Source organism: Podarcis vaucheri (genome assembly GCF_965113315.1).
Source record: "Podarcis vaucheri genome assembly, chromosome: 12".
NCBI lineage: Eukaryota > Metazoa > Chordata > Lepidosauria > Squamata > Lacertidae > Podarcis > Podarcis vaucheri.
This window is the reverse complement of record NC_138750.1, coordinates 20,140,417-20,159,849: the sequence shown is the minus strand read 5'-3', so window position 1 is coordinate 20,159,849 and position 19,433 is coordinate 20,140,417. Positions and strand designations below refer to the sequence as shown.

Genomic DNA, 19,433 nt, shown 5'->3' with positions numbered 1-19,433 from the left:
TCTAAAATGCTTAAGAAATACCTTGCTGATGTTTTAGCAGTAGAAATTTAATACAAACTGTCTTAGAAACTGTGTACAATCCCTCTGACCCAAGATAAAAAGAGAAAAGAATGACGTGTAAATTACAATAGGATGGATTCAGGCTAAATCACACTTGATGAACTTAGATCCCATTGAAATCATCACCCACTTTCCCCTCCATTTTAATGGTACCTAAGTAAAATTAACTTAGTCCATTCACTTTAACTAATTTATAACAATATATGTTAGCAGTTAATGGGGGCCCATTTTTAGCATTCAATTATCAGCCAATGACATATCAATGTTAGACACAAAATGTCTAGTTTTGAAAAGCACCGGCTCTTTATTACAAGCAAGGCTACAAAGAATTGACCACCACTTCTCCAGGCGTTCCTGGCAGTGGCTTCAGCCAGCTGGGCATTTATCTATGGATTACACGGTCTAATACCATTCATGTTGCAAACATTCTTACAGTACAACCCTAGACATGTCTACTCAAAGGTCAGTCCCCTAGAGTTCAAGGAGGCTTACTCCCAGAAAACTGGGTAGGGGGGTGGCTAACCTTTGGCCTTCCAGATATTGTCGGACCCCATCTCTCACCAGCCCCGGTCAGCATGGCCGATTGTCATGGATTATGGGAGTTGTAGTCCAGCAACATTTTGGAAGGCCACAGGTTAGGCGACAATGCCGTAAACTCTGCACAACTAAGGAACGCCTAGCACTGTGAAGCATCAACTACAAGTCTTTGCCTAGTGAGTCAATCTCATCAAGCAGGAAGTCCATGTCCTCTCGGCTCACCTGGGGGCTGATAATGACCTGGCGGAAGAAGTTGACTTTGCCACGATGCGGCTGGTAGCCCAACATCATGCTGCCTTTCTTCATCAATCTCTCTTTAATGATGGGTGCAACCTGAAGGAAGGAAGGAAGGGAGTCATATATTAAGAAGAAGAGAAGAGTTTGGATTTGATATCCCGCTTTATCACTACCCAAAGGAGTCTCAAAGTGGCTAACATTCTCCTTTCCCTTCCTCCCCTACAACAAACACTCTGTGAGGTGAGTGGGGCTGAGAGACTTCAAAGAAGTGCGACTGGCCCAAGGTCACCCAGCAGCTGCATGTGGAGGAGCGGAGACGCGAACTCGGTTTCCCAGATTACGAGTCCACCGCTCTTAACCACTACACCACACTGGCTCTCCTGCAAAGTAGTACAAAGCAACAGTCTGTAAAGGGGCTCAAGTAGGCAATAAAGGGTCGAAATCCTTTAAAAGAAATGAAATAAGGGGGAGAATTAATAATAATAATAATAGTAATAATAGAATTGATATACTGCCCTATACCCAGAGGTCTCAGGGTGGTTCACAGGGAAGAATCCACATGTATGTATCAAACCTTACATATGCTTGGTTTGATAAGAACCTGCAAGTTTGTACTGGCCTCCTTAAAATCTTAGGCTCTGCTTGTTTGCTCAACCAAATCTCCCTCTTCCACATTGCTTCTACATGTGGAATTCTGTCCCACAAACACATCCTGGCTGGCTGGCGAACCCAGAAACTGACCTCCCTCCCACACAGGGAGATGTGCGCACAACAACACATTGGCAGGATCATGCCTCATATCAGTTAGCAGAATTAAAAACTATGGTTTAGATAAAGGGAGAGGGTAGAAATGCAACAAAGCAGCTAAAATTAACATTATATAACAAGCGCAATAAAATATACATGGTGCCCCTTTATGGGTGGTAGCATACATGTTCAAAAGCAAGAGGTGCTCACTGTTTAATACCCAACCCATTGTGTTACAAAGCTCAAAATAGTTCACTGTGGATCTGCATTGTCACTGGCAGAAAACGACAATTTTGCAACGAGCAGCTAGAACCTTATTGGCACCAAGGTGGAGAACAAGTCTAGTTCCCACCAAGGAAGGATGGCAGTGTAAAATGCTTGAATATGCTGAAGTGGCTAAGTCTGATGAACAGGGTAAGAGAAAACAAAGATAAGGAATATAAGGAGGAAGGGATAATATTTATTGAATATTTTAAGAACCAGTATAGACAAATACATAGCTTAGCGGGTCTCGAGTAAATCCACCAGAGTTGAAATAGATGGAGTATTTAATAGATAACAAACTGGATGATTAAAAAGATGTGGATTATGCGGAGTAGTAGAAAAGCAAAGGAATCAGGGAAAGTGTGGAAGGGAAGTCATATGGTATATGTATACATGCTGTATTTGGTATGAAGTTGTAAGTGGGATAGGGGTAGGGGGTTAAATATGCTCTGTTCCTGTTTTTGAAAATGCAAATAAAAATAGAATAACAAAATTTCGGGCGCACTGCTTATTTTGTTATTACCTTTGTTTTTTTCAGTCAAAAGAATACACACAAGTTACTCAATTAGTTAATGTATCGAGAAAGAAATGTTGGATTAAAACATATCACTTGAAAATGAGAACTACAAGGGTTAGATTCTGCTCCCTGATACAATCTCTCTTCAAAACAAGAAATGCTGCTTTAGATTTATGTGTGTGTGTGTGTGTCAATGAAAAAGAACAACTGGCCTTACAAGAAGTGTAGTTTTGGGAGTGGGGTGTCGTATCCAATGGAATGGGACATTCCATAAGGGAGTCACCAATTTGGGGGGTCCCATCTCTGCAATACGCTGATTATAATGCCTCCTGGAGCACTGTACAGCCAAAGGCTGCCTCAGCTGAGGACAGCTGGTCCAATTTGTAATGTCTGGTAAAGGTGGAAGATGACGACCAGGTGGCTGCCCTACAAATGTCCAACATGCGCCAGAATGTGAGATGGACGGGGTAATTTAAGGGACTCGTAAAGCCATGGAAATATAGGCCTTAATCCACCTACCTAAGGTTGCTTTGGAAACTTTAACCCCTAAGGTAGACGGGTGAAAGGATACAAATAGTCAGTTTTCCTCCATGGCGGCCATTAAAACGGCAAAGAGGCACGCACATAAACACACAGCCTCTGATTTTCACCAAATAAACACTCAACTCCTTTTGTCACACCGTGGACCGGGAGGAGGATTATAGAAATTCAGACCCAAAAGTCTCTGTTTGCCACTCAGCGGACCAGGAGAATAAGGGGGCAAAAGCCTCGTGCCAAACCACTCAACTCCGATTGCCACACCGTGGACCAGGAGTGGGGGGAAACAGAAGCTAGACACACACTCCCTGTCACACCAGGAGGGTAAGGATGAGGGCAGGCACTCCGTCAGCGCCAAAGCGAACCGGGAGGCACTGAGTCAGGGCTCAATTTCAAAGGCAAATGTAATAGGAATGCTCGCTCCGTTGCCCGTGTTAAAACAGCAAACTGGAAGGAGGTAGCCAAGTTGTTTTTAAATCAGAGCAAGAGAATGCGAATGCCACACCAGCAGTCACACAAGTAGCACACACACCAAAACGAAATAAATAAATACAGTTGTGACCCCAGAAAAATGGTGGCAGCCGTTGAGGGAAAGAAAAAGAGCGCGCCAACAGAGGGCTGGCGCTCCTGAAGGCGGGAACGGCTGTTGGCACTGTGGCAAGGGCACCGGTTCTGGAGAATTTATCAATGGAAGTAAACAACTAAGGAATACAAGAAGGGTGGCAAATAAGCAGAACGACCAAATGTAGAGAGCAAATGAAGAGGTTTGTTTGTTTGTGGGGGGAAACACAACGTGCAGACAAAGAACTGTAAAACTAAAACGGGAATAAGGGAAATCTAAAGGAAAAAGGAGGGTTCAGAAACTAGTAAAAAAACTTAGGTGAGTCAGGAGAGCTGAGAGGAATGGACTGTCTGCATCTAGATAGGAGGAAAAACTGAGGGTTTAGCCTATTTCCCACAAGTCTTTGTTCCTGTCTAGTGTCTTGCGACATGGTGAACACCCATTCAACTGGATACGACGCCCCACAAACTAAAACTAGTATATAACTCAACCTCTCCCTTGTTGAGTTCCTTGGGGAACTGAAGGAGGCAGTGGTGCGTCCGCTCTTAAAGAAAACATCATTAGATCCCTTAGATCTATCCAATTACCGCCCAGTTTCGAATCTTCCATTCCTGGGTAAGGTGATTGAGAGAGCGGTTGCTGAACAGCTTGGTAGGTTTCTGGATGAAACATCGGCTCTGGATCCATTCCAGTCCGGCTTCCGCGCTGGTCATGGGACCGAGACGGCTCTGGTCGCCCTAACAGATGATCTTCGTAGACAGCTGGATCGAGGCGGGTCGGGGCTGCTGATTCTTCTAGATCTGTCAGCAGCTTTCGACATGGTCGATCACGAACTTCTGGACCACCGCCTCGCCGACGTGGGGATCCAGGGCACAGTCCTTCAATGGCTGCGCTCATTTCTCTCTGGTCGGGGTCAGAGGGTGGCGCTTGGGGGGGAACTGTCATCCCACCACTCCTTGGTGTGTGGAGTGCCTCAGGGTGCGATTCTCTCCCCGATGCTTTTTAACATCTTTATGCGCCCCCTCGCCCAGCTTGTCCGGAGTTTTGGGCTGGGCTGCCATCAGTATGCTGATGACACCCAACTCTATCTGTTGATGGATGGCCATCCTGACTCGGCCCCAGACACACTGATCAGATGCTTGGAAGCTCTGGCTGGATGGTTACGTGGGAGCCGGTTGAAGTTAAATCCTTCGAAGACAGAGGTCCTCTGGCTGGGACGGGACGATATGGGATTGAGGGGGCAACTCCCATCTCTTGCGGGGGTGCAATTAGTGCCAGCACCGTCCGTCAAGAGTTTGGGTGTAATCTTCGATACCTCCCTCTCTATGGAGGCGCAGATTACAGCTATAACAAAGGCGGCATTTTTTCATCTCCGCCAAGCTAAGCAGTTGGCCCCTTACCTCTCTCGCCCTGACCTAGCCACTGTGATCCATGCGACGGTCACCTCCAGACTGGATTATTGTAACTCGCTCTACGTGGGGCTGCCCTTGAGACTGACCCAGAAACTCCAGCGGGTGCAGAATGCCGCAGCGAGACTCCTTACGGGGTCCTCGCTGCGAGATCACATTCATCCTGTGCTATACCAGCTGCACTGGCTCCCGGTGGAGTACAGGATCAGGTTTAAGGTGCTGGTTTTAACCTTCAAAGCCCTATACGGCCTAGGACCCTCGTATCTACGGGACCGCCTCTCCTGGTATGCCCCACAGAGGAACTTACGGTCCTCAAATAAAAACATCTTGAAGGTCCCAGGCCTCAGAGAGGTTAGGCTGGCCTCAACTAGAGCCAGGGCTTTTTCGGCTGCGGCTCCAACCTGGTGGAACGCTCTGTCACAAGAGACAAGGGCCCTGCAGGACTTGACATCTTTCCGCAGGGCCTGCAAGACAGAGCTGTTCCACCAGGCCTTTGGTTAGGGCACAGCCTGACTCCCTCCTTTGGCAACCCTTACAATACTTTAGTTTATGGTTGCCATCAATTCTGATTTTAATTAGTTCTTATGATGTTTTTATAATGTTGCACTATTTTAGTGTTGTTAGCCGCCCTGAGCCCGGCTTCGGCTGGGGAGGGCGGGATATAAATAAAATTTATTATTATTATTATTATTATTGTTCTTCACCACATTTACACACACAACCCAATTCACTTTACGAAGGCAACAAGCTGGTGGTAAATTCTTCTGATACACTCAAACCTTTCTCTCTTCGTGGCACAACTTTCAGATACAGTGGTGCCCCGCAAGACGAAATTAATTCGTTCCGCAATTTTTGTCGTCTAGCGAATTTTTCGTCTTGCGAAACACGAAATCCCATAGGAATGCATTGAAAATCAATTAATGCGTTCCTATGGTCAAAAAAAGTCCAAACAAAGCCAAATTTGGTACAACAACAGTTTATTAACTGCTCTTTAAAGTCACACATCCTGTAAAGAGCAGTTCTAAAATTTAAGGGAAAATAAATTAACTTTATAAACAAAACATGTCTTTGTTTTTAGTCAAAGAAAAAAAGTCGCGAGATGTTTTCGTCTTGCGAAGCAAGCCCATAGGGGAAATTCGTCTTGCGAGGCAAATCGCGAACGGAAAAACCTTTCGTCTAGCGAGTTTTTTGTATTGCGAGGCATTCGTCTTGCGGGGCACCACTGTATAAATATTTCTGATAAGGAGGAAGGATTTCATGAAAGGAGAGGACACAGCCTCTTCCATTTTGCAAATTAAGTCCAAAATGACACATAGCGCCATCTTCCACGTGTTCAGGTTTACGCAGAGGATACTGAGTTTGTTGGGAACACTTCCAAGTGAGTGTGCTTTTAGGATTGCAGCTTCAGCATGTGATCTCAGGCATGTTGTTGATAACATAGGTGTTCCACGAATAATCATAGCACAGAAATTCACCCAAGAGTAGCCACATCTAGGTCTTCCCAGACTATGCTGGAAATCTTGGCCTGACAAGTACTTACTTAGAAAATAAATACATGCCATATAACCCTAAAAAATACAGCCTCCATTCAACCTGCTCTGGGCTCCTTCCTATGAGCAAATATACTGCGTTCTGATTTCGAAACTCATTTGCTCAACCTCAAAAAGGCAGTGTCAGAATCTGCCGATCGATCGATACGATAAATATGATGATGCCTACCTTTACTTAATAGCATTCTTTCTCCTGCAACAAAGATACACTTCACTTGATAAAGCCCAGGTAATTAATTTTAATATAAATGTCAGAAAATTACTCAATATATTTCCCAACCTATCATATTGTACACACATCCCTCGCTGTTTTAATATCTAATGTGCAAGTGAATGTTGGCTTGAAATCAATGTTAGATTCAAAAGATGGCATGTTTTCACCTGAACCTGCCTCTGCTCATTTCGATTTGCTCGTGCGGTAAGTCCTGCTTTTTTTATTATAGGCCAACCACCTCTCTGGATATTAATTACACATCACAACAAGACACAAGCACGAATCAATGAACACAAAACACAGAATGTGATACACGGCCCGAATATTCATTTCAATTTCAAAAGTAAGGAAAAATACGAGAGAGAGAGAGAGAAAGCAGATATTGTTAATAAGACGTGTGTTGCAAAAGAACTAGGGATAAATTTGGAAAATATATGGACAAGTGAAAATGATAATTAGAATTGTTGATACCTAATGGAATTCCTTTCGCCCCCTTAACCAGCCTTGTAGAAAAATTCACTAGACTGGAAAAAGAATTTTCCTACCATTTTTCTGTGCAGCCAGATGTGTCACTGGGCTGCTTGAAGTGGTAAGTTACACCTCTAAAAGGAGTAAGAATAGCTATAACATTCTCTCTTCAGATGATGAATGTAACCTAAACCTTGTTTTTGTGTTTTATCCCAGACATGTTCATAATATCGCTGCTCAGTTCATAATCTCAACAATAGCTTGCTTTCTTCGTAAAAGATGTTCCTTTACAGAAGAATGGGGATTTGCATAAAGCAATGTTGTTGCACAACCTAAATACTACAGTACTTTAAATAAAACCCATGTAAAAATTGAAGTGGCTTAGCTAAGTTTCTTTCCCGTGTCCTTGTTTTGAAATTTATAGGAACTTGGCCTAGTGACCTACTTGAACTAGGTCCAGGAACAGTAATTTATTCCTTACCTATTTTGGAGCAGAAGCTTAAATTAATTTGAATTTGGGGACATTTCGCTGGCCTACATGCCAATATTCAGTCTAGTGCTTGAGGACAACCCTGTGGCTTTGTGAGATTCTCAGGAGGAACAGTGATAGATAAATGCTCATCTTGTAGGATGTGCTCTGGAACTTTGCAAACTGAAAAGATGGAAATGTTTGGGAGATTGCCAGTATTTTTTATTTTTTTTACATAAGAGCAATGAAAAAGTATTACTTGGCTTTCCTCAGTCTTATGCTTTGTCCCTCCCCCCATGTCATTTGTATATCACAAAAATAGCAAAATAAATGTGGATAAATATCTACAACATATGTTTCATTGTTAGTGGTCAGTGTATGAGTTCTTGGTTTATGAATTGGCTTAAACAAGTAGGAAGAAGAAAAAAGGAAGAAAAGGGAGAGGGGGAGTGGCGGGGGGGGGTCGGGTGGTTATGCTTCTACTATTCTACTTAGTGTGTGTCCGTGTTACTTGTATGGGTTCTCGTACTATTCACTTGTTGCATGCATTGGGTTTTCTCTCTCAATATATATATATCACTAATGTGATTCAAAAATTGTAGGCTCCGTAACATGATTTTTAAACATTGTGTTTGAGAGCTTACAAGTTCTGGAGGCTGTCACTTCAATACCCAAGTCTCTGACCCAGGCTTCCTCCACCTCGGCCCTCCAGATGTTTTTGGCCTACAAGTCCCATGATCCCTAGCTAGCAGGGCCAGTGGTCGGGGATGCTGGGAATTGTAGTCTTAAAACATCTGGAGGGCCGGGGTTGAGGAAGCCTGCTCTTACCTCACACGGAGGAAAGAGCAAGCTTGTTTTCTCCTGCTCTGGAAGGTAGGACTTGAACCAGCGGCTTCAAGCTCCAAGAAAGGAGATTCTGACTAAACATCAGGTAAAACTTTCTGACGGTAAGAGCTGTTGGACAGTGGAACGATCTCCCTCAGGAGGTGTGGGCTCTCCTTCCTCGGAGGTTGTTAAGCAGAGGTTGGATGGCCATCTGTTATGGGTGCTTTAGCTGAGATTCCTGCCTTGCAGGGTGTCAGATAATCCTTGCTGTCCCTTCCAACTCTACAATTCTATGATCTCATAGCAGACTTTGCAGTTGTGAAACGGACTGTGGAGAGATGCCAATCATAAGGACATTTCCAAGACAAAAACACCGAAACAAATCCTGTAGTAAATGGGTCAGTGAAATTCGCAAATGATTTCTTGCATTTACTGAGCTTTCCTTGACCTCTGAGAGTCTGTAAAAAAGAAAAGAAAAGAAGGCATCCTCTTTCGATTTCTGGGCTGTGCCTTTCTCAGGATGTCTTCATGAAAGTGATATTACCGTATATTACACAGCACAATTCAAAGTGTTGGCGCTGACCTTTAAAGCCCTAAATGTCCTCGGTCCTGTATACCTGAAGGAGCGTTTCCACCCCCATCGTTCAGCCCAGACACTGAGGTCCAGCTCCGAGGGCCTTCTGGCGGTTCCCTCATTGCGAGAAGTGGGGTTACAGAGAACCAGAGGGCCTTCTTGGTGGTGGCACCCACCCTGTGGAATGCCCTCCCATCAGATGTCAAGGAAATAAACAACTATCAGACTTTTAGAAGACATTTGAAGGCAGCCCTGCTTAGGGAAGTTTTAAATATTTAATGCTGTTTTGTTTTTAACACTCGACTTGGAGCTACCCAGAGTGGCTGGGAAAACTCAGCCAGATGGGCGGGGTATCAATAATAAATTATTATTATTATTAGTAGTAGTAGTAATAGTAGTAGTAGTAATAGATATTTGTGCTTTGCTTGCATTGTGTCTTTCAGTGTGTGAGAATGTAACTGAAATGTGGCGAGTGACACTGCTAAACCATGGCAACCTCATGCCCTCTAGCTGGCAGGGGGCATGATGGGAGTTGTAGTTCAAAACATCCACACATTTTGATTGAGGAAGATGGGTTTAGTGTTGCATGTCCGTGCAGACATTGGCTTTCTAGACGTAATGACCTTTTCCATGATTAGCACTGCCATTCTGTGGAGAATTCTGACTTTGTACAGTATACTCTGTGGATAACGTGGCTGGACTCTAGTCTCCCTCAGCCAGCGCGGCCAGGTGGCAGGGATGATGGGACTTGGGAGTCTAGCCACATCTGGAGGGCCACAGGTTCCCCATCCCCGCTGCACATTCTGCAAATCGATCATATGTGGGAATTCCTGCCACAGGCTTTTCTATGCTGAAATGCAACCCATGATACCACTACCATCATGTGTCAGCAAAATTGAGTTACCCACTCCCTTTCACTAGTCATCATTCTCACATGATTGAAAGGAGGGCAGATTCCGTTAATAACTTCTGAATACTTTTTTTTAAAAAAAGAGATAAATTTAATTGAAATGAAGGGCAGCATGGTTTTAGAAACCACTGCAGCCCCCAGAACACATTAGAGAATCAGATGCAACATACCAAATAATAGGTCTTAATTTCTGTCCTAGGAACTCATCACAACCCCATAACAGGCCATTGTTTCCCGGTGTTAAAACTGCACCTTTCATTTACTGGCGTTAAAAAGAAAAAAAATCAGTGAAATGCCACAAATACTTTGCTTGTTTATTGCTTTGTATTGTGAAATTGGTTGCAGATGAATGCAAAGGCTTTTTTCCCCTCCTCATCTCCAGCGGTAATTAAAACCAAACCCAGGTCATTTGTCAGCTGTCACCCCGACTGGGATAAACGAAATACCAAATGTTGGCACTCCCAATTGCAGCTTTGGTCCTTTTGCCAAAGCAGTCTGTAAAAACCCAAACATGTTTTTCTTTTGTCTAGAATTTGTTCTGGGCCCACATCCCTAAACCACTAATAAATTATTGCTGCGCATGAGTGCACCAGAGGTTCCCTTGCACTGCATCGTACAACAAAATGGAGAGATAAAGGCATTTGTCAAAATAATTGTAGCCGCTTCCACATTCCTCAGAGCTACTGGATGTTATGAAGAGGAAGAAACAGATGTCTCCGTATTTGCCCCACCCGTTTCATTTATTGGGGTGGTGGTGGTTTCTGGCTTAGACGTGTTTAGTCATAATTCCAAAGATGGCAGGTTCACCTCATTGACTTCACCACCAGGCCCATAAGCCAGATGACCAAGTCAAGTGTCATTGGTCTCTGTCAGCTACGATATGGGGAATTGCGGCCCTGAAACATTGTGACCGGAAAGCAGACTTGAGAAATACTGCAATTAGATAAATAAAAACTACGTAGGAAACCCAGGTTGTAAAACGCTAGGGCTGGAATCCAAAGCGATATTGCATAGGAGCGCCCATCCTGCTGTATTCTCCTGTGGTGCCCAAAAGCAGCTGCCAAAAGTCAGGATTAGGACTTGGGAAAGGAAAGGAATTTAGCAAAGCCCCATTAGGTGCACTGATGAGTTTCAATGTGCTCTGTATATATGGAATAAGATCAAGCAGCCCAGTGCTTTCTGGGAGCAGAAGACCTTCCTAACTTGAATATTACAGATAAAAAAGGTAAAGGGACCCCTGACCATTAGGTCCAGTTGTGGCCGACTGGGGTTGCGGCACTCATCTCGCTTTATTGGCCGAGGGAGCCGGCGTACAGCTTCCGGGTCATGTGGCCAGCATGACTAAGCCGCTTCTGGCGAACCATAGCAGTGCATGGAAACGCTGTTTACATTCCTGACGGAGCGGTACCTATTTATCTACTTGAACTTTGAAGTGCTTTTGAACTGCTAGGTTGGCAGGAGACTATTACAGATACCAGGGACTAAATTCACATGTGCTCTACTACTGAGCTATGGATCCTTCCCAGTCCTCAAGGCTTAACCGATGACATGGAACTAATGGTTTTAAAACAACTTGTTTTAACAGCTTTTAATAAGTTATGAAGCTTTTTCCTCATTTGTAGATATAATGAACATTGTGCTGGGCTTGGCTACGGAAGGTTCAAATCCTGGTGGCGTCTGTTCTATTTATGTGCTTCCAGTTCTTTCTGAAGAAAGCTCTGGGAAGCACATGTGGAAGTAGCTTGTTTCATGCTATTTATCTATTTGATTTGTATACCGCTTTTCATCCGTAGATACAAGATTAAAGATACAAGATTAAAAACACAAAATACATATTAAAAAGAAGAAGAAAAATAATAAATAATAGTAAATAAAATAAAAGATCTCGGTGTTCCGCGGCATAAAAACACAAAACAGAGAATAAAAATTGAGCAAACCAATAACACCCCTCGCACATCCACGTTTAGAAGGATATATAATTGCTCTTCCACGTAAATAAAGCTGGGAGACAAGGGTGCTTCGAGCATTATTTTAGTCATGCTATTAACATCCCAAGGAGGAGGAGGGGGAGAAGAGAGATCTTGCTACCCTGCTGGCATGACCCTCTTGTTTCAGCCTCCATGAGATGACTGCAGGGAGAGGAGGGAGCCTGTGAGTTTTAGAACCATGGTCCTCCAGGCTTACAAAGTGAGCCTGCCAAGTAGAGAAGGCTCCTTGCTGCACACAGATGGCGTCAAACTGATGGAGAGCAACAGAGGCAATTGGGGACGAGGGTGCTTGTTCCCTTCTCCTCCTACATGCAGAAAAGGTGTGTAGATAATAGCTACTGGCCAACATCTCCTTCAGAGCATAGGACTTGCCGATCAGAAGGTCGGCGGTTCGAATCCCCGCAACGGGGTGAGCTCCCGTTGCTCGGTCCCTGCTCCTGCCAACCTAGCAGTTTGAAAGCATGTCAAAGTGCAAGTAGATAAATAGGTACCACTCCAGCGGGAAGGTAAACGACGTTTCCGTGTGCTGCTCTGGTTCGCCAGAAGCGTCTTAGTTATGCAGGCCACATGACCCGGAAGCTGTACCCCGGCTCCCTTGGCCAATAAAGCGATATGAGCGTCGCAACCCCAGAGTCGGTCACGACTGGACCTAATGGTCAGGGGTCCCTTTACCATTACCTAACATTTCCTTCAGCGAGAAGGAGAACCTTGAATACAAGCTCTAACGTCTATCTACTTCTTCCACACACTGGCTTTCATGCCACAACCACTCTTTCTATAATACGAGTAGCATTTAGCATTTAACGGAATTTATATACCACTTAGTCACTCCTAACGCTTAAGCGGTTTACATAAAAATAAACATTAAAAATACTGATAAAAATCTAATGTCAAAAGCAAGTTAACATTGATCAAAAGCCAAGTAAAACCAGGTTTTTCTTTTTAAATGTACCGAATAAAATAAAATTGCTTGTTAAAACTGTTTTACCCTAATGGGACAAAATTAAACAAGAAAGTATTTAACAATGTAGCAAAACTGGCTTCCTAATATCAAACCTTGCAATTACAAAGTACGAAGGTCACCAAGAGCACGGAAAATTAAAACTAAAGGTGGTCTATTAATTAGCAGGAGTGATCCTTATCATTGTAGTGAGTCCAGGTTGGTCAGATCAAAAGTACAAGAGCTAAGGTGTTAAAATCTATATCAATATCTATCTATAGTTATTTGTTTACATACAACTAGGTCCTTTACTTAATACTCATTTATAAAGCATGTCATTAAAATATTGTTCAGAGACCAGCCCCCAACCTCCTGCAAAGTGATTCCCCCGCCCCCCCAAAGTAAATAAATTGCAGCAAGTCATCTCAAAAGAATATTTTAAAGATCTTTTCATAGTTTGTGTGCACTGGGATGAATTTTGTTTTTTGTTGCTCTCTTCCTCTAGGGGAACAAAAGAAACACAGTACAAATGTACGTTCAGTGGGCAAGGATTCATTATTTGATGATTGGCTATTAAAAGGAGAGAGAGAGAGTTGTACAGTACTGTAGAAAAATAAATGTCTCATGAGAGATTTGGAACGGCTCCCTATTATTCACACTGAATATTACCGTTATCTGAGCTAGCATGTGTAGCAACCTCCAGATTTGCATTGCAGTAGGGATTAAAGAGTTATAATGATAGTTGTGCCTCTGTTTTAGGTAGATCTAAAGGGAAGCATTAACATTTAAGCAAGCCCAAACTCTTGTATATGGTTTAGTACAAAATCATTGCAATGACCTTCAGATCAACTCCAAGGAAAGTAAAAGAATCAGCAAAATATACAGTGCTGCGTGGCCATACAACTTCATTAAAAAGAATTAGGGGAAACCTCTATTTCAAAAATCTATTATCCATGTTCTTTATTTCTATGCCTTTCTCGGGGTTGTTTAAAATTGGTCTTTTATATCTCTGATATTTGAGCCAAGCAGATATAATTGAAAGGAACTTGCATGTGGCAGTCATGTATGGACCAAGGCTGCGCTGAAAATTTCTCTTGCATATATATTTTTTCCTTACCATTCTCTATCAATTTATGAGAAAAGAACATCTGAAATATCATGAAAGAGAGGATAACATTTTGCAGAAAGTTCATGGGCAAGCTATATTGCTTATTTCACTTTCAAGGTGGCCAGGGGTGTTTTTGAATGTCCTTCCTTTCATTCTCCAAAGCATCTTTCCAAAGGTCTACATTATGCAGCCTCCCTAGGTGCCCACATTTCTGGAAAACCTCATTACATCCTCACTTGGGCTTTCCTGTAAGCATGGGAAGGTGGGGAGGCTGCCTAATGTTTTCCAAACAGTGGTATACTGTGAGTGTTATTTTTTTTTTTAAAAAAAAAAAAATATTATTATTTACCATCACCTCCTGGCAAATGGAAAGGGAAGAAATGGAGGCAGTGAGAGATTTTACTTTCTTGGGCTCCATGATCACTGCAGATGGTGACAGCAGTCATGAAATTAAAAGACGCCTGCTTCTTGGGAGAAAAGCAATGACAAACCTAGAAAGCATCTTAAAAAGCAGAGACATCACCTTGCTGACAAAGGTCTGTATAGTTAAAGCTATGGTTTTCCCAGTAGTGATGTATGGAAGTAAGAGCTGGACCATAAAGAAGGCTGATCGCCGAAGAATTGATGCTTTTGAATTATGCTGCTGGAGGAGACTCTTGAGAGTCCCATGGACTGTAAGAAGATCAAACCTATCCAGGAGGGCACAAGGAGAAGGGGATGACAGGGGACGAGATGGTTGGACAGTGTTCTTGAAGCTACAAACATGAGTTTGACCAAACTGCGGGAGGCAGTGGAAGACAGGAGTGCCTGGCATGCTCTGGTCCAGGGGGTCACGAAGAGTTGGACACGACTAAAAGACTAAACAACAAATTATATCTGTATACTGCTAGCACATTTGCAAAGCTGGGTCTGGTACGGTTTCAAATTGGATGGGGGACCACTCGTTGAGATTCCTGCACTGCAGGGGGTTGGACTATGATCACAGCATAAAAATACAAAATGAGAATACAAAATAGGGAATAAAAACAAGACAATAGGGAATAAAACAATAGGGAATAAAAACAAGAACAAACCAGTAACCCCCACTTCCACAAACACATTTAAAATACCATAGAATGTTAGTCAGTCAAAGGCCCGGTTAAAGAGAAATGTCTTCACCTGGTGCCTAAAGATATGTAATAAAGGCGCCAGGCGAGCCTCCCTGGGGAGAGCATTCCACAAATGGGGAGCCACCACAGGAGAGGCCCCGTTTTTGTGTTGCCCCATACATCTCATGGAGGATGCACACAAAGAAAGGCCTTAGATGATGATCACAGGGTCTGAGCCGATTCATATGGGGAGAGGTTAGGGGGTGGCAGTCCATGAGGTATGGTGTTCCTGAGCCATTTAAGGCTTTATAGGTCAGAAACAGCACTTTGGGTTGGGCCTGGAAACCAACTGGCAACCAGGATAGTTGGAGCAGGATCAGTGCAACATGCTCAAACTGTCTTGCCCTGGTAAGCAATCTGACACGTTGTAAATCAGGTTTTCTAAACTTAGTTTTTCCACCCAAAAAACTAGGCTACAAGTGCATTTATAATTTTTTTAGGCATTTATAAAATCTTTTGAGTGCTGGTGTATCCCCCCGGCCGAAATCCTCATCATTTTATTGAGCTCTGTGTAAACTTTCAAAGAGATCTGATCACTGGTTATGAAGGGAAAAAAATAAAATGTACTTAAGCGTATCTTGTGCCATGGGGAGACCCTTGGATTTAACGCAGATTTAACGAAACTTCGAAGTGCTATAAAAGTAAAACCGTGTGAGATAAGAGGGGGGAAATTTAAGGGGGTTTCTTTCAACCACAAGGGAAGGGTGTACACCAAATTTCATCAACATCCGAGACGGAGGGTGACATGACCTCGTTGAAATGACATGGAATGACCCGCTTTTAAACTGATTGGTTAGCCATCTCTCAGGGTTTATTTAGGTGTGATTTCTACATTGCAGGGGGGACGGCGACTAGATGACTCTCTTAACTAGATGATTCCTTTCCAACTCTGCAATTCTACAATTCTATGGTTTGTTGGCAGCTTGAGATCCAAAATAGTTTTTAACACAGGTATTTCTCACAATATGCCTTTTTTAAGTGATCCCAGGAGTATTCACATTTTTTTAAATGAGAGGTTATCTATGCATATTTTCCTGGGATAGTCTCATAATTCTAGCTGCAATGTGTTTTTAGGATTTGCCCTGGAAAAGCTGTGTAGCTCATCGTAACTTTTCCCACTTTTCCCCAATAAAATCTTCCTGGGAATACCAAACGTTACATTAGAATCAGTTCTAAATTAAGAGAAAATAACCATATCCGATGTCCACAGAATATTTCTGCTATTTCTTTCTTTTTCTTTCTTTCTTTGCTAAAAGGCAAAAGCTGTTCACCCGTTGGAATTCTAATTCTCTTTATAGCTATATTGCCAATAAACAATTTTATTAAATGCAGTTATATGGTTCTCATTAAATATTTTACAACTGCTCCAATAAAAACTTTAAAATTAATGCTTGCCCTAAAACGCAAAAGAGTAGTAACCTTTGTTATGTGAGAACATCCCAATCCAAATATTATAATTAAAAATGAATAGCAATAAGCCTTCACCATTGATTAATTACTGATTAATATTTTAAGCAGAGTTAAGAGTTCACCTTACAGCACATTAATTCAGAAATTTTAAATCTAGAGTCTCTTCACTTTTTCCAGAAAGCCCAAGGGAATTAACAGTGGAAACAGTTTGCAGGGGCTTTAGATATCTGCTAATGTAAAAGGACATCTTTATTATTATTATTATTGCATTTTACAAATGACTTTGAAAACAAATGAGGGGGGAGGACACACAGTGATGACAATATGGATCCTGAATTTTTTGTTTGGAATATGGTTATTAGGGGCGCGGGTGGCGCTGTGGTCTAAACCAGAGAGCCTAGGGCTTGCTGATTAGAAGGAAGGCGGTTCAAATCCCTGTGACGGGCTGAGTTCCCATTGCCTGGTCCCTGCTCCTGCCCACCTAGAAGTTCGAAAGCATGTCAAAGTACAAGTAGATAAATAGGTACCACTCTGGTGGGAAGGTAAACAGCGTTTCCGTGCACTGCTCCGGTTTGCCAGAAGCAGCTTAGTCATGCTGGCCACCTGACCCGGAAGCTGTACGCCGGCTCCCTCGGCCAATAAAGCGAGACCCCAGAGTCGTCCGCAACTGGACCTGATGGTCAGGGTTCCCTTTACCTTTACCTATGGTTATTATTTATGGTCCATAAAATAATTTTTTTTAAAAAAAATGTTTTAACTACTGCGGAATGTTTTGCTGGCGTATTCACAATCAGAAACAAATTATGCTGTAATAATTTGTTGTGGTGGATGCACCATGAAGAATTTTTGGCCTTTCAGCCTTATTGTAACCACAACCGATGCTTTAAAAAGTGAGCACAGGGTCACAATCTGCCACATTACGTGCTCCCTCTGTATAGATGCTGCTTTTTATAGCAAAATTAATAAAATGCTGTGAGCTTTATTCAGAGCCAATTTTCAAACAGTGTTTTCCAGCTGTGTGTTTAGTGGTTTCCACATGTCACATTTTAATACGCTGCTTAATACAAAAGTCTCAAAACCAGTGGAGAGCCAGCATACGGCGTAGAAGGAGTCGAGAAACACAGAAAAATTACAACTGAGCTGAAGTGTCTCGCAAACTATTTCCACTATTACAGTGGAAGGTCCCACAAAACATGGTGATTTAGAGCACAGCTAGCCCAGAATCCCATGCCAGTCTATTTGCTGGAGAGGAGTGCAAGCTATCTACAGCGAATTAAAGAACAAATTAGTAACCATAATAATATCGGGGGCTGGTATCACATGAAATCAAGATTTAGAATTATAGTCATGAGCCTCAGGCTCCCCTTGCATGTAGGCCAATCAGGTTGTGGATTCATTTCCACCTGGAGTTGGATTGGGTGGCTCCTGTGGACCAATCAGACTGCTGCATTCTGGATCCTATTGTTCTAGGACCAATCAGACTGCTGCATTTTGGATCCTATTCAACTCAGTACATAACAATCGGTTTGCAGGCAAATTATTGCACACATAAGTTTGGATGAAACAGCAAACTATGGTTTGCTCCTAAACTAGGATTGGGAACTCTTTAATCACCACATATGAGGTGGTGGAAGGAAGGGAAATGGAGATGAAGACCACGGTTTAGTGTCACATCTGAGTAGGGTCATTTTTAATAATGTTTCTTTATGCTGATTTCCGCCCTGTCAATTTAGTAATCTCAAAACCTGACTTTTGAAGGAAGGACTAGGATGCTTCCGTTTTGTAATCAGTAAGAAGACTCCTAATCTTCTCATTGATTTTTCAAACAGGGAGAAAGTAAAGGAGGTGGGCAGCTGAACTTCACAAACACTTACAGAGTCCTCTATATGGATTCAGGTGCCAGTTTAAGAGAAGGTCAGACATAAGATTTATTGACCTCATATTCTAGAGGCCAATATTTATTCAAAGAGCTATAAATCTCGCTGTTTTGGCTCTCTAACAGATGTTAATCCTCCTATTATTCAATCCGTCCTATTAGTGTTAATTAAATTCAGTACACTTGTGAGTCATGTGTCAATATTCATTACCACAACGCAAGTCGCAATTACCGTGGTCCTGATTATTAAATCTAATAATATTCAATATATCAAAATGTTAAAGTGTTGTTGCTGTTTTTTTAAATGACATCACTTGCATTTCTGAAACTAACTGTATTTATACTTTGTGGGTTTAGCTTTTCCTTATATCTGAGAAGAATATAGCATTAACATGACAGATGTGGAAAGTTAAGAACGCAGGCATCTATAAGCACACGTTGAGAATTAGAATGGTGTTAAAAATAAAATAATGAGAAACGACTTCGGTCTCTGGACCTGAAACCAAATGATTCCTTTCTTTGAGATACTGTGGTTACAATACGGTCTCCTGTTCCCATGACTCCAGGATACATACCAAACAGTTGTCACAAGCAAGCACAATTCCTTACATCTTATTATACTGTATACACATTCAGTTTTACATTGCTGCATTATTACTTTTATGGAAATACCTGGGAATCAGAAGCGTTATTCTTTTACACCATCAGATGCATTCCAAACTGAATTAGGGCGATGACATATTAATCTTCTCTACTGCTTAGCAGTCTGGGTGCATTCCCTGACGGCAGCAGATATCGCTAATGTTGCAGCTAGCTTCGCCCTAAATTATTTTAGTTTACTTTCACACCTAGAATGAACGTTAGGCTCACTCTTTCTTTCTTTTTTTAAGCTAGCTGTTCATAACTGTCAGAGCTGCCACCCAGTCCCAGCTCACATAGGACCAAGTCCGCCAGCGTTCACTTTATAAGAGTCTTTATTAAGTTACAGGTTTCATTTCCGAACTGCAGCGTGCAGCTCTACACCTTCTGCCCTAGGTCGGCGAAGACCCGTCTGAGTCCCCGCCTCTTGCACACCAGCTTAAT

At 42.5% G+C, this 19,433-nt stretch overlaps 1 protein-coding gene and 1 long non-coding RNA gene across 4 annotated transcripts in view; both read right to left on the bottom strand.

The window, feature by feature from the left end:
• Positions 1-234: 234 nt before the first annotated feature.
• Positions 235-19,433, bottom strand: part of GADL1 (glutamate decarboxylase like 1) — a 103,403-nt gene continuing 84,204 nt past the window's right edge. For all 3 annotated transcript variants that reach the window (XM_082193453.1, XM_082193452.1, XM_082193454.1), the window contains exon 15: positions 235-930. In XM_082193453.1, coding sequence (XP_082049579.1) covers positions 757-930 — 174 coding nt within the window. In that variant the 3' untranslated portion in view covers positions 235-756. The remainder of the gene's footprint in view (positions 931-19,433) is intronic.
• LOC309515612 lies at positions 2,022-5,674 on the bottom strand. The gene is made up of 2 exons (XR_014212570.1): positions 5,575-5,674; positions 2,022-3,970 (listed from the first exon to the last, which is right to left on the bottom strand). It is a non-coding gene; the product is annotated as an uncharacterized lncRNA (long non-coding RNA).